Source organism: Aquarana catesbeiana, linkage group LG11 (genome assembly GCF_042186555.1).
Source record: "Aquarana catesbeiana isolate 2022-GZ linkage group LG11, ASM4218655v1, whole genome shotgun sequence".
NCBI classification, from domain to species: domain Eukaryota; kingdom Metazoa; phylum Chordata; class Amphibia; order Anura; family Ranidae; genus Aquarana; species Aquarana catesbeiana.
The window spans coordinates 225,237,067-225,252,269 of NC_133334.1; the positions used below are offsets into that span (position 1 = coordinate 225,237,067).

A 15,203-nucleotide genomic window follows, 5' to 3' on the forward strand; every position below is an offset into this window, starting at 1 on the left:
GCCTAAGCCTCTATATAGATATGTGCAACCATGGTTGCGCATGTACATCGCAGGTATGGCAGTCTATTCGTTTGAATGGGCTGCCGCCTGCCGTACCTGTGTGACACATTTACTAAAACTGCATAGTGCAAAATCTGGTGCAGCTCTGCATGTAAACCAATCAGCTTCCAGGTTTTATTGTCAAAGCCTAACTCAACAAGCTGAAGTTAGAAGCTGATTGGCTACCATGCACATCTGCACCAGATTCTGAGTGCTCTAGTTTTAGTAACTTTCCCCCACTGTGTATGCAAATGCATGGGGCTGCCATTAAGAATTAAATCTGCTAAAGTGCAGCACATTTCCCTGCAGGTTGGGACATTGCATGCGTTCCCCACCCCCAGACACCTGAATCTAGCCTAAATCAACCCTGTTGCTAACATGTAAAAAAAAGAGATAGAAACACTTTTTAAAAAAAGATCACTAAGACCCCTTTCACTCCAAGACGCCCCGGGCATCAGCGGTAAAGCGACGCTATTTTTAGCGCCGCTTCACCGTTGTTTTAGCGGTGCTATTCGGGGTTAAATCTGAAAATCGTCGCTGCAGTGGCGCTTTGCCTGCGGTTTAGCAGCGCTGCCCTATTGTTTTCAATAGGCACGGGCGCTTTGAAGCAGTGAGTTCACCGCTCCTAATGCGCTCCAAAGAAGCTTCTGGCAGGACTTTTTCTGATGCCCTGCCAGTGCATCGAGGGCTTTCACACTGGAGTGAAGGGAGCCGCTGTTTCAGGGCGCTTTGCAGGCGCTATTTTTAACACTATAGCGCCTGCAATGCGCCTCAGTGTGAAAGGGGTCTTAGGCTGCATTCACACCTGGCATTTTGAATAGCAGGCAGATTTTTGCAGAGATTGTCGGGTAATAAATCGAATTGCAATCGCGGCCAACCGCATCGCGTGAAGCTTGTCACCCAAAAAAAGTTCAGGAGCTTCTTTTGATTCACGCGATGTGGTTTGCCACAATTGCATTACGATTTATTGCAGCAACTGCATTTTTAGGTGGCGATTAAATGAATGGCATCTGAAATGTGCATTGTGCGATTTGTGATTCACACCTGGGCATTTTGAAATCGTAGACAGAATCACGGCTAATCTGCTCGCGTTTCAAATCATCCAGGTGTGAATGCAGCCTCATACTCATCTGCCAAGGCCTTGGGTGCAAAGAGTTTTGTAGGGTTAGTTCCCTTTTTTTCATTTTTTTGTATATACAAACGCACTTTTTCTAGCTTATTCATACAGTAGGCAGTAGTTAAAAAGTCTTATACGTTTTTTGCTATCTGTATCCCTGCTGCAGAGATTCACTGTTCCTATTTGTCACCTAAATAGAGGCAAGATAGTATTTTCCAGTGGTGACAACTGTTCTAGTGACATCTGTTTTAGATTCCATCTCAATTTGGAGAAATGTTTCACACATTTTTTTTTTTTGTGTCTCTAGAACAGAAAAACACAACATAAAAGGAAATTTCCACCAATGGGAATGGGACACTGACAGCAAAAATGGTCAGAGATATGAATCATTGCAATAGGCAGATTGGATGATCAGAGAATAATTTACCTCCTAATTACCCTGTAACAGAAAATGGAGACAAAGTGGGAACCTGTCAAATCAAATAGCTTTAAAATGTATTCTAAAATAATCCATCTTTTTTTAAGAAACACAAAAGCATCTTTAAATTCAGCTGTTCACATTTAATAGTGAATTTTGCTGAAATAATTTTGTAGTTACATTAAAATATTAATATCCCTTTAAAAAAATCTTCATATTCGGTAGTATAAATATAGTGTCTGTTTAGTAAGCATGGGATAGAGCATATGTAGCATTTATAGGCACATTGCAAAGCACACTACTATATTTTGTTTCAAGCGACCCTGTAGTTTATCCATTCAGTGCAAAGTAACAGGTTTGCTTTGGAGCAGGAAAAGTAAGATGGATAATTAAAACAAACTATAAGGATCTTGCGAGCTACCTGTTGTGAAAATAAAATAATAAACTATATGAAAAATATTAAAAATTAAAAATGTAATAGGTGCGTAGTAATCATGATCGACAGCTGCTAGCAATAATCACGTCTCATAAAGCCGTGTGAAAACAATATGGCCCCTTTCACACTGGGGCGGTGGGTGCGTCGGCGGTAAAGCGCTGCTTTACCGTTAATTTCTTGCGCTTTTACCCCCCCGCTAGCAGCCGAGAAAGGGTTAAAACCAGCCGAGAAAGGGTTAAAACCATCCGCAAAGCACTGCTGTAGCAGCGCTTTGCCGGCGGTATAGCCGCGCTGCCTATTAATTTCAATGGGCAGGAGCGGTGGAGGAGCGGTATACACACCGCTCCTTCACCGCTCCAAAGATGCTGCTAGCAGGACTTTTTTTAGCGTCCTGCCAGCGCACCACTCCAGTGTGAAAGCCCTCGGGCTTTCACACTGGAGTGAATGGAGTGGTTCTTTCAGGGCGCTTTGCAGGCGCTATTTTTAGCGCTGTAGCGCCTGCCAAGCACCCCAGTGTGAAAGGGGTCTATAGGTAGAAAATCACTATGCTGCGCTATCTCCTGATATTAGTTCCAATAATGATTTTAAAATGCCAACATTGCAATATTGAAACTAGAAAATGAAGCGTGATAAAGCAACAAAAAAATTGTATATTGCAAAAAATTATATATATATATATATATATATATATATATATATATATATATATATATATATATATTCCTTTGATTGCTGTGATAATAAAATCTAAGTGTCACGTAGGATGTCACTGTTATATGCTATAGTGCATATAACAGTGACATCCTAATCAAACGAAGATCAGTCCAAAATAATTGGTATATAGTCCTTATTATTGGTATAATGGAGACTTGATAAAAACGTGAAAGGCACATGTTGCGGTGTCCATACTCAGGTGCTCCCCACCCTCAGGCAATGGACGCTCACCTCAGAGCGTGTGACCTCACAATTAAGTTCTGTCAACCATGCATATGAATCACTTCAGAGCTTTCAAAGTTCCAAACTGCTCACTGGTGCTGTGTCCTCATATACAAACAGTAAAGAGAAACTCCATAGTGTGGTACCTTTTAAACACAATTTTATTGTACAAACAAAAAGCCCCAGTACAGGGTACTCACACGGGTTAGGTGCATATAGTGCACCACTCTGTAATGTGCCTTTAAAATGCTCGGTTTTAGTTGAGGTTGTATGTCCTTTCTCCGTGAAGCAGACCAGCTGCTTCCTACACCGTCCTGTCCCCTACCCTACGCGTGATGATACAAGGGAAATTTCGTATCTTCCTCAGGGGGGTGCTGATTGTCAGTTAAATACTTGGCCGTCGGCCATTTTCTTGTAGTCTGAGGACATCCTAATGTCCATATGCTTAGCCCAATGCATTGTTTATACTAGAATACTTGGCCGTCGGCCATTTTCTTGTGGTCTAGGGACATCCTAATGTGCATATACTTAGCCCAATGCTCTGTATATACTGGAATCCTAAACAGAACGCGCTGTGACAACACTTATAAGAGCGCTGAACTAACTAATCCTCAATAATGCTATAGAGCAGCGATGGCGAACCTTGGCACCCCAGATGTTTTGGAACTACATTCCCCATGATGCTCATGCACTCTGCAGTGTAGTTGAGCATCATGGGAAATGTAGTATATATTATAAAAGTTTGTTTATTATAATTTTATTTTGTCTGTGCAATGTGACACTTAGATTTTATTATCACAGCAATCAAAGGATTTTATATATATATATAAATATATATATATATATATATATATATATATATATATATATATATATGCAATATAAAAAATTTTATCGCTTTATCACTCTTCATTTTTTAGTTTCAATATTGCAATGTTGGCATTTTAAAATCATTGTTGGAATTAACATCAGGAGATAGCACAATATAGTAATTTTCTACCTATAAGAGTTAGGCCCCATACACACTATTAGATTGTCTGCAGATTTTTGTCTTCAGATTTACCAAAACCATGCAGTGCAAGGGCCTGCCTGATTGCATACAAATTGAAACTTAAGGTTTGACCTCACATTATATGGTTTTGGTAAATCTGAAGACATAAATCTGCAGACAATGCAATAGTATGTGTATGGGGCTTAAGATGGATATTGCCAATAAGTGGCCATTTGTCACACAGGGCTGGAATTCTCTACACTGTGTAAGCTTCAAATCAGATGTTGAGTTGGGTCTTACTCAGCAATTTTGCAGGTGACTACAGTGGGGTTGGGTTAGCAGAGAAACCCACTGGAAGTAAGTGCTCATTACCCTGCCTGCTCTAAAACAAACCTGTTACTTTTCCCTGAATAGCTTTACAAGAGGTTTTATAAAGGCAAGTTAGAAATTCATATAGAGAAAATAGAGGTAAAAATACAATCAATTATTATTACAAAGCATCGCATAGTAGATAGTCCTCAGGGACCATTAAGCACGTTGATGCTAGTTTTTGCCTTGGTGGCAATTAGTGCTGGTTTTCCTGCAATAGCAAATTGCATTGAAGAATCTGCAATAACAAGTTGCACACGGGCTACAGCAGGGCAGGTGGCCAACACAGGACTCATGAAGCTGGATACACCTCCTTGGAGAACGCTCTTCACGGGAAGAAAGCTCCAGTGATATTGCCTGCTGAAGAGAAAAAAGAAAGTTGTGATGAGGAACATAGCAGAGGAAGCTGAGCGATAACACTGGTCTTTTTTGAAAGGATCTGTGTGCAGGGGAATAATTGTAGGGCCTCATATGTGCTACTCTCTCTGTCTTAGATTGGTTATATAGAATAAAAGGGAGGGGAGAAAGGGCGCTCAGAGCTAAAGGGTTAAACAATGCAATGTCTCTGTGTGACACAAAAAGTCCAATACTAGTGCCAATGACCATGATGTGGGTGATGATGATGATGAATCTTCAACACTTAGGGCTGCGACTTACAGATGAAGCAATCTATATAAAATACAAGCAGAAAAAAGGCGCCTCTAAGTGCAGAAGTATAACAATTTAATAGTCCCCAGCGGGATTAAAAACACTTAGAGGATAAAAGAATCAAAGGAGCATATCATGAGGGATGGTTATGTGGAAGGGTTCAGCATCAGAAATGTTGACGGTGGGAGGCAGTCCCAAAGATGTGCTTGTGTTGTCCCATCAAATCCAGTGGAGTAAACAGCGGTGTGTAAAGTAGCTGGAAACGCCAGTGGAAGACAGTGAGTCCGAGACCAAGAAGGGAATCACACGGAGATGACGTCAGTGCTGTGGGACAGCCTGAACCGCAACCGGATGTCGTCATAAGAAAAGGACGCGTTTCGGAACTCTATGTGGTTGTAGGTATCAACCTAGGTTGATAAAGGAACCACATAGAGTTCCGAAACGCGCCCCTTTCTTATGACGGTTCAGGCTGGTTGGCTGTCCCACAGCACTGACGTCATCTCCGTGTGATTCCCTTCCTGCTCTCGGACTCACTGTCTTCCACTGGCGTTTCCAGCTACATTACACACCGCTGTTTACTCCACTGGATTTGATGGGACAACACAAGCACATCTTTGGGACTGCCTCCCACCGTCAACATTTCTGATGCTGAACCCTTCCATATAACCATCCCTCATGATATGCTCGTTTGATTCTTTTATCCTCTAAGTGTTTTTAATCCCGCTGGGGACTATTAAATTGTTATACTTCTGCACTTAGAGGCGCCTTTTTTCTGCTTAGATTGGTCATGCATTGGAGGATCTGATCTTTACACATTATTGACCAAACATTTAGGCAAATCATTTTCTGCTTTCCCTAAGGGGACTCTGAGGCATCTGTTGGCAATAATAGAATAGATGACTGTGCTGTTCTGCCAGGAACACTTGTGGTGTTCATCAGTTGCTGTTCCTTTATGGCCAGTTTTAATCAGTCATGTCTTAGCATTCTTGCTTTGTTGCAAGGGATAGTTTTCTGTTTTATTGAAACTTACATAGGGTACAGTAATTATGCATATGCTATGCAAACTTATGTAAACTGGTTTTCATTCATTTTCCATTGCTGACATATTTAAAAGAGTTTATACTTTGATGATGCAAACCAAAGCAGTCTTTCTTCTACTGCTCCACTCAATAAATGGCACAGAGGTCTTCAGCTATCATGTAAGACTAACTGAAATGAATGTATTTTTCCTTGAGAAGAGGCAATTAAAGCTGGCTACAATTACCATATATAAATACATAAATAGTTTATATAAAGAGTAAACTTGATACAAAGTTGCTCACTTAAGGCTGGGTTCACACTATCTTTGCATGCGGCTCAAAGCAGGGGTCCAGTGAGTTCCCATTCACGGTTTCAAGTCCGATTTCAGCCTGAATTTTTGGCTGAATTCGGACCTGAAAAGGACCAAAAGACGTACAGGACTCCTGTGCAAATTTGCGCCAGAGCCGCAGCGGAGATATGTGAACCGGCTCCATAGAGAGCAGGTGAAAATCTCCTGCTATTGCGAATTGGATGCGGAGAAAACCCAATCCAATTCGCAATAGTCTGAACCCAGCCTTAAGGTCTTTGCAAATGACAACGGTAAAACTCTTTGTGTCTGGAGGAAAAAAGGTTTAACCTCTACAAAAACTGTGAAAATGTGAAATAGATTTTCTATAGGAGCTAGTTCTAGCCAGTTGTGTAAATTGTTTCAAAAAAGGCAGGATGATTCTCTAAATGCACAAAAAAATTAACTTGCTATTAGTATTAAAGCGATTGTAAACCGTGGATGTTGAAAAAAAAAAAACCTACAAGGCAATGGCATAATGCGCTAGTATGCATCATACTCACCTTGGAACAAAGGCCTCCAGCGCTAAAAAAGTCACTTCTGAGAGGGCTGACATGTTCCCCTTCCCTTTTTTCCGGGTTAGCGAGCTTCAGTGGAGTGATTATCCGGAGCCGCAATGACGTCACTCACGCGCATGCGTGTGGGAGCCTCTGGTTCCAGCGTGAAGCTCTGAAATTCCAGCAAGGTATGCTGGACTTTCAGAGCGCATGCGCCAGTGTTGTAAGTATCTACATGCAGGGTGAATATCTCCGAAACGGTGCACGTTTAGGAGATATTCATTTTACCTACAGGTAAACCTTATTCTAGGCTTACCTGTAGGTAAAGATTACCAAGCGGGGTTTACAACCGCTTTAATAAGTATTACCACTTGTAGGCTCCATGCACACTAGCGTTTTTGAAAAATTTTGATAATACCGTTTTTGTGCTCGCTTTTAGTAGTGTTTTAGTAGCTTTTAGGAGTGTTTAGGAGCATTAGCATTTTATTAGCATTTTTACAGTACTTGAAGAAAAAAAATGCTTGAAAAAGCTTTTAGGAGCTCTTTAGTAGTGTTTAGAAGCATTTCATAGAGTTTAGGAGCGTTTCTGCTGGAAAAACACCCTAAAAAACTCTACAAAAACATTTTTTTTTCTGCTCCTAGACACTGAAGCTCAAAAAAACACTAATAGCCTAAAGAAGAGTGCATGGACACATAGGATAACACTATTTAGGTTCTAGGAGCTGAAAAAATGCTAATAACAGCTTCTAGGAGCTTAAAGAAAACGCTAGTGTGCATGGAGTCATAAAGTGATATTGTTGATCCGGGGAGTTTCCTAAACGTCTTATGTTGCGTACACACAACCGGACTTTTCGGCAGAAAAGGTCAGACGGAACGAATCCGTCGGACATTCCGATCGTGTGTGGGCTTCATCGGACCTGTTCTGTTGAAAAAATCTGACGGACCTTAGAAATAGAACATGTTTCACGTTTCTTTCCGACGGACTCGATTCCTATCAAATTAAACATTCGTCTGTATGCAAGTCCGACGGACCGAAAACGACACAAGGGCAGCTATTGGCTACTGGCTATTGAACTTCCTTTTCTAGTCCGGACGTACGTCATCACGTTCGAAAGAATCGGACTTTGGTGAGATCGTGTGTAGGCAAGTCAGTTTCGTTGGAACTCAGTCGAAAAGTCCTTCGAAGTTCAGTCCGATGAGAAGTCCGCTCGTGTGTACGCGGCATTAGGGGATCAGGAAGGGTTTTTTCCCTATTGGAGCAAATTGTACTGTTTTACAAGGTTTTTTTTTTTCTGTCTCTGCATCACCTGGGGTTTAGGTTTCTGACTATGTAAGTTAAAATTTGTTTATTGTTTGCATTTTGGTTGAATTTGAAGGACATACATCTTTTTTTTTTTTCAATGAGGCCTTGTGTCAAAGCAAGAGATTTTCTTTCACATTCTTTTCTCCTCCATCCTAAAAAACTTGTTGAGTTATTAAGGGAAGGGTGTCACTGGGCTGTAGAGACCATAGCAGGGAGTGTTTGCTACTGCTTGCAATTGAACCCATAATACAGGGAAGTAGGGAATTAGGAAGTGAAGAACTGAAAACAAAGTTAATGATTGAGAAAGCTCTGTTTCAGTAGCATGCTAGTTTTGGGCACCTTCAGAGAGTGGCAGTTGTGTATGTCTGTAAAGGGAAAGACTGCCCCTAGAAACATGTCTAATTGTCTAATAATAAATACGCGGGGTAAAACAAAATAGGTTCTTTATAGGAACCATTCTGTAGGTTGGCTAATTGGAATACTTTTGATATAACATAGGGAAATGATGCTTCATAATTTGGTTCTCTAGCTTAACAAAAACACCTTGTGACTTTAGCGTATAGTAACATGGAAAGATATACTGGTGAGCTCTATGTAGGCAGGTGTTGAGCTGCAGTTTATCTGTAAACCTAAAGGTGGTACTGTACTGTTCCTTCAGGCTGGAAGGAGACCATTGGGGACTAATCTGTTCCATATTATGGACTCCAGGTAGCCATCTTGGGGAGGTCAGCATCTCCTACTGGATACCAAAACAACAACCACAAAGCAGCTCTACAGTGAATGTCCGTATTATAACCTATAGTAAAAATGTGATCAACAATAACAGTCACAGTCCAAAAACTTTCTCCAAAAAGTCCTATAATTTCCAAAGTGAAACTTCTTTTCCAAAAATGACCTCTTGGGTGATCCCCAATCTTAAATTAATATCCCTTACGTGAATAGAGGAGGCTTACCAAAATAATTTTGCATTCCACAGATTAAGACCACTCCATATACCCAGTAAAGTGATTGGCCTTAGGTGATACACAGAGATTAAACAAATCAGCCTACATAAGTTGTATCTGTCTATTTGCAGTCTTCTCTTCTCTCCATCCATTCAAAGTGCAGCATTTATAAGCTTGTCTGAGAGTTAAGAAAAAGTGGGCGGAGAACTGAAGTTAAACTCTGCAGAGCTCAGCGAGGAGAGTTCTGAGAGCTGATTGGAGCTTGTGTCTGTTTGCCCCATGTTGGCATTGTGTCCACCGTAGCATTTGCAGTGGCAGAGCAGAGTAGGACTGGCCATAAGAGGGATTACTTTGATGCAAATGGTCAGCTTCCTGGAAAGGGTGTATAGCAGTGTTCAAAGGGTTCATCCAGAATTTGTACTGAGTAGAAGGAAAGAGACACACCCCCTTCACACGGCTAATGGGAAAAGAGCTGAGGCTGTCAATCTGCTGGAGGTCCCTCCCCTGGCACCATTTTTCTCTTGGTGTCAGGAAAACGACAGAAATGACACTTAGTGCTCTTAATTGAGACAATTACACACTATGGAAGGATATGTTTTCTTCATAATTTATGTTTGAGGTTTACAACCACTTTAAGATTGGGTATCACTCAAGAGGCCATTTTTGAAAAAGAAGTTTAACTTCTGGATTATAGGACTTTGCGGAGAAAGCTTTTGGACTGTGCTGTTATTGTTGATCACACTTTTACAATAGGTTCTAATAAACATTCACTGTAGTGCTGGTTTGTGGTTGTTGTTTTTGTATTAAGAAACACTGGGGAATTTGATGTCACCAATTTATTGTTGTTCGGGGGGGCTCTGGGCTTCAGCAAAATGGCAGCGTCCAGCAAGAAGAAACAGGAACAATTCTGGAGGCAATTTACAGCATGCACTCATTTTGGTAGCAGAATTAATAATGTGGAATGTACGTCCCTTGCTAAAGAACATTATTTTTATCAAGTTATTATGGGTAAAGTTCCACTTTAAGGAGAGGTGGAAAAGAGTAGGTTTTCCCTTACAGGTTGTCTCTTTTGCTAGCTTCTTGGAACCGTCCCCTGCCGGTGTCTTGCCGAGAAAGTTCCCTCGGCGGATAAGTTCCCCCCTGTACTGCGCAAGCACTGCGCTTGCGCAGTACGAATGACCAGGAGCCGCCGAAAATAGCTGTACATGGCGCCTGCGCCCTAAGTCCAGGCTGAAGCCCCACCATCCAAGTGGACCTAGAGGGGGAATAAAAAAGTACCGAGCGAAGCAAGGCCGTGCCCGAAGCGTGACGAGCCGCGAGGGGCCCTCTTACAGGCTCTGTGTAAAGCTGATTTCTTCTGTATTTCGCTTCGGCTATTTCAGCTGGCTCCTACTGCGCAGGCGCTGCACCTGCGCAGTAGATGGGGGTCCTTATCTGCCGAGAGGAACTTTCTCGGCAAAACACCGGCAGCCAGATAACTGCAAGGATTTTGGGGATCATAGGGTGATCCAGTAATCAAATACCTCCTCCAGGGGAAGTGCTCCTCAGACATCATGTGGTTGGTATGCTCATGGTATATCACTATTGAAAAAGTACCTTGTTGACAAACATTATCTTTTCTACCTGAAGAAGTGTATAACCTGTAACATATGTAGTGCCACTGCTGTGAGCCATATTAAAAAAAAAAAATAACGTTTAAACATCAAGGTGTGTTGACACCTCCCTATTTATGGGTTTAACACCGCCCACATGCATAATATAAACAGGATGAGGTCCTATTGTTGCTTGGGAAGATGTTCCCTTAAATGTCACTATACATAGGGATCAGAAACATCTCAGAATTGTTCATAACAAGCAGTAGGTATAAGACAATACAAGGTACAAGTTATAAAGTTACCCTTGGGTCCAGCAGACCATAATCCTCTATCAGGTCTTCCTGAGCTGCTCCTATGTCTGTTCGGAGAGCCTCTGATCCTTGCAAGCTTCCTGAAATATTAAATTTTATTGAGCATTTATAACAGCATTGTACTATTTCCAGGAGCAAAGACATGTTTAGTAGCTATGTGTTCAAACACCTCTTGTTTTATGGATAAAAAAAATGAAATTTCTCTGGCGTTTAAAGCAACATAGTAAAAAAATGTATGCCATGGCATACCTGTAAAATAAGTCTGTAAATACTATTCCCTTTTCCCAGGCCGCTGAACATTGTTTTGATTTTGTGACATCTTCTGTTGAAAGTGTTACTAAACCCAGGACCTTGCAATTACTATATCTGGTCTCCCACAGTACAGAGAACATGGAAATGCAATAGTTTTAGTAAATATAAACTGCTTAATACCTTTTCTCATCAGCAGTTCGAGCAGTCTTGGGACTTCTATCAGTGTCTGGTTAAAGCTTGTAGGAGGAGTTTTTATTCTCCTCTGACTGTCCTATCAGGCTGCGGGACCCATGACCCTCTGTCTAGACAGTTCTGATTGGCCCTGTGCTGATCACATGCACTCTCCCAAGAAAAAAAACTCTCTATCAATACACACCAAACTGAGCACGTGCAGCTCCTCCCCTAGCCTCTGTTCTATCAGCAGATAAATTGGGGACTGTGGAAGAAGGGGAGGAACAGCAAAGACAGGGTCAAACAGTCTTTTTACACAATGGAGAGGATTAACCCCTTAGGTTCCACAGTGAGTATAACAAGTGTAGCGCCCACCTACTTAGGTGTGTGGTAACTAGTTAGTGGGGGTTAGTGTTAGGTAAAAATTCTGGGCATTACCCTGTTGGTTTAAGCCTGGTTGGGTTTTATTTTGGTTGGGAGAAAAGACAGAGTAGAATTGGGGGTGTGACCACCTGCATTCTGTTGAGAGTGATGCCTTGTTTGTCCAGTGAGAGGTGCTGGAGGATAGATAAATTGGAAACAGGATACAGTTAGTTGTATGGGTCACCCTGAACCAATCATTAATTTGAATGTGGAGGGGCTTTCAGGCCTAAATAAACTGTGGGTAACATGCTCAGAGGAGTCTGGCTGATGGGAAAAGAATGGCAGAGGAAGACAGCATGTAGAGGCTGGTGCAGCTCAAGAGCTCTCTCCCCTCTGGAGAGGGGAACGTGCCATGTGGAGAGCAGAAATGGAGGAGATAACAGAAGGAATCTGCAATATTTAGCAGGGGGGAGACTGCTACTACCAACAGAAGAAGGACTGGGAGAGGACCCTCTGTGGCAAGCATGGACGGTTGCTCAGGAGTACACGTGAGTGTAAACCCAGGGAAACAGTCATTCCAAAGACCGAGGGTGTTAAGGTGCTGACCACGGAGTCTTAAAGCGGGGTTCCACCCAAATTTTGAACAATATCTGTATGTATTCTCTTCCTTGCCTAGATGCTGACATGCCGTTTAAAAAATTTAAATCGCCGTAATTACCTTTTTATTTTTTTATTCTTCTTTGCACTTCCTGGTTCTCCTCCCGTGGGAGTAGGCATGTTTCTAGCCTCTCCCAGACTCCTGGGAGCTAGTCTCAGGCTTCCCAGGATGCCACTGAGCATGTGCGGGAATGAGCAGTGAATGCTGGAAGCACAGCATTCACCACATCCAGGAAATAAATGCTTGTGGGCTTCAAATGCCCACAATGAAGATGGAAACCGCTTGCAGGGAATAATATAAGTTATTCTTTCAGACGAAATCTGACACAGGCGGACATATTACACACAATATGTGAGTATGTAATGCTGAGAAGAAAAGTTTGTGAATTAACTCAAAAAAAAAAAAAACGATAGATAGGTGGACCCCCGCTTTAAAGAGTTATCACCCTGGAGAAATCCAAACAGTCAGTCTAAGAACTTTATTCAGAGTATCGTTCTTCGGACATAAGTTGGAAATATGTTTATTTGTTTAAGACTGTCTGCTGTGTCATCAGTTTAAGGAAGGGGGGTAATAGAACCACACTGGCGAAAAGGAACAAACTAACTAGCAGCTCCTATGGGGGTAGTGCGCTACACAAGCATGGTTTACTGCTTGTACAGACTGATTTTACTGTTGTGGCTTTAGTAACACTTGAAGTCTTAAAGCGGTATTAAACCCAATAATGTAATATACTGCAGCTTGCCAATCATTAGATGTGGTGGCGGCATTCATTTTCTATTTTCTTAGGCTTCTTTCCCTGTTTTCACCTGATGATCTGGCCAGTAACACACCTCCTATATTAGAGTTCTTTGGACAGCAGCATGTACATGGGACATTTTAAAACCTCTCCTGAACGATGGAACTTGACAGCTAGTAACTGACGGTTAAAAACGTCCGTTTAGCAGCGTTTGCGTTCAGAAGCGTTTTTTGGCATTGCAAATGCTCAGAAATGTATCTCCATTAAAAACACCTATAAACGAAACCCGGCTAAATGCGTTAGTAGATGTTACAGGCATTTGGCATTTCAAATGCCTCTGAACATCCGTCCTGAACGCATTTTTTGTAAGCACTCCTGTCAGCGTTAAATTGTTTGTCTCATCTCTGTAACTGATCCATTCTGCTGGAGGGCTTGTTCTTTTAAAAAATAACATAGTTATTGGCAGGTTCACCAGATGAAAAATTAATGAAGAGGGTCTGAAAAGAAAACGAATTTAGCCATCACAACTAAGAATTGGTAAGCTGCAGTATACTGTAATATATACTATATACTGTAATAAATGTTTGCTTTTGGGTTTAATACCACTTTAAGGAAAACCAACACTGCATGCAGTGTCAATCTCCTGGGTCCACTGGTGCTTCCTGTATCTTTTAGTAGGTAGAGGTCAGCCAGTGAGAACTGCAGGGGACATAGGAAATTGACACTCCCAGAAGTGTTGGCTTCCCTGTGGACTTCAGCAGAAGATTTATCAGCACCAGGAGCAGCGGGAAAGACAAGTATTTACAGACTTCTTTTAGATGTATGCCATGGCTTAAAGTGGAAGTAAACCCTCCTATCATTTTCAACCAAAAAAGCTGCCATCTTGGCCATTGTTTAATCTTCAACTGCCATGATGCTGCACATGTGATCAGTTATGACACCAGCCATTGGATGGTTTGACAGTTTGGTTGAGAGCACAACCAATGTAACAGTTAACATTCCCGGCATGTGCTGGAAATTTAACTGTTTTATGAAACTATTAAATCAATGGGTTTACTTCCGCTTTAAAATATTTACTGCAGCGACAGGGTCACTTTGAATTCACACTGGTACGACATGACCGTTGTACCACTGTCATCTTACTTTGCCCTGCGACATCGGTCCTACTGCGGTCCTACTTCCATCCGACTTGAATGAACAGGATGCGATTTTGCTCTGACTTTAACATAGTCCGACTTGTCTATTGATCAATCAAGATAATCCCAGTGTGACATAAATCCCATTTCCTGCTGCTGTAATTACCATGTTGGCTGTCACAAGTGGTTGGTTAGGACGAGGATCTGACTTTGATCTGACCTCAATGATATTGAATGAGCTGAAAATGGACTAAAGTCGGACCAAAGTAATGCAGGAACTTTTTCTAAAGTCAGACCGACTTCGCTAGTTAAGACAGCTCTCATAGGGAACCATTGATTTGTACACGTTATGCGACATGTGCTCCCAAAGTCCGAGCATATGTTGCACCAGTGTGAACCGGGCCTTAGAACATTACAATTGTAAACTATTTGGTAAAGATTTTTTCCATAAAAAAAAAGGTTCCTATCTCTTACCTGGTACAACCAATCCAGATTCCTTCACTTTACGCAGTAAACCGGGGTAGTTGTATCTTCCATTGTTAGTGCCAGAGTTAATATCTTCAAAGCGGCCATTGCCAGAGTCTAAGGTGAGCATTGCTTGAATTGCCTGGATGATAGCCACACACAGCAGCACTGTATTCAGCATCATGGCTGGAGAAGACTACACAATACAAAAAAATATATGCTCAATGAATATAAGCAACAACAGCAACAAAACATGTATATGATCTATAAAACCGAAGTTGTATACTTTGTGTACATTTTTTCACTCATATAAAAAAATGATTGTGACAGATCTGAGGATTGCATCCAATGATTGTGTAGTGTAGGTATAACGACTGAAAAATAACAAGCAGGTATGGGCTTCTTGTATCTCAAAGAGCATGTTCAAGGATCTCTACAATCAAAATCAGGGG

General features: G+C 41.6%; 1 protein-coding gene across 1 annotated transcript; it reads right to left on the reverse strand.

Annotated features, from left to right (window-relative positions):
• Positions 1 to 3,909: 3,909 nt before the first annotated feature.
• Positions 3,910 to 14,941, reverse strand: AGRP (agouti related neuropeptide). Its single transcript, XM_073603800.1, has 3 exons — positions 14,761 to 14,941; positions 10,962 to 11,050; positions 3,910 to 4,666 (listed from the first exon to the last, which is right to left on the reverse strand). Exons 1-3 carry the CDS (start codon positions 14,933 to 14,935, stop codon positions 4,481 to 4,483), a joined length of 450 nt encoding a protein of 149 aa, XP_073459901.1. The 5' UTR covers positions 14,936 to 14,941; the 3' UTR covers positions 3,910 to 4,480.
• Between the last annotated feature and the right edge of the window lie 262 nt (positions 14,942 to 15,203).

Bases quoted from the DNA above. Each gene is read 5' to 3' on its own strand.
- AGRP (XM_073603800.1), bottom strand. From the start codon at position 14,935: ATGATGCTGAATACAGTGCTGCTGTGTGTGGCTATCATCCAGGCAATT. The intron at 11,051-14,760 runs GTAAGAGATAGG...TTAATATTTCAG, and splicing joins ATCTGGATTGGTTGTACCAG to GAAGCTTGCAAGGATCAGAG. The intron at 4,667-10,961 runs GTAACTTTATAA...TTTTCTCTTCAG, and splicing joins ATGGTCTGCTGGACCCAAGG to CAGGCAATATCACTGGAGCT.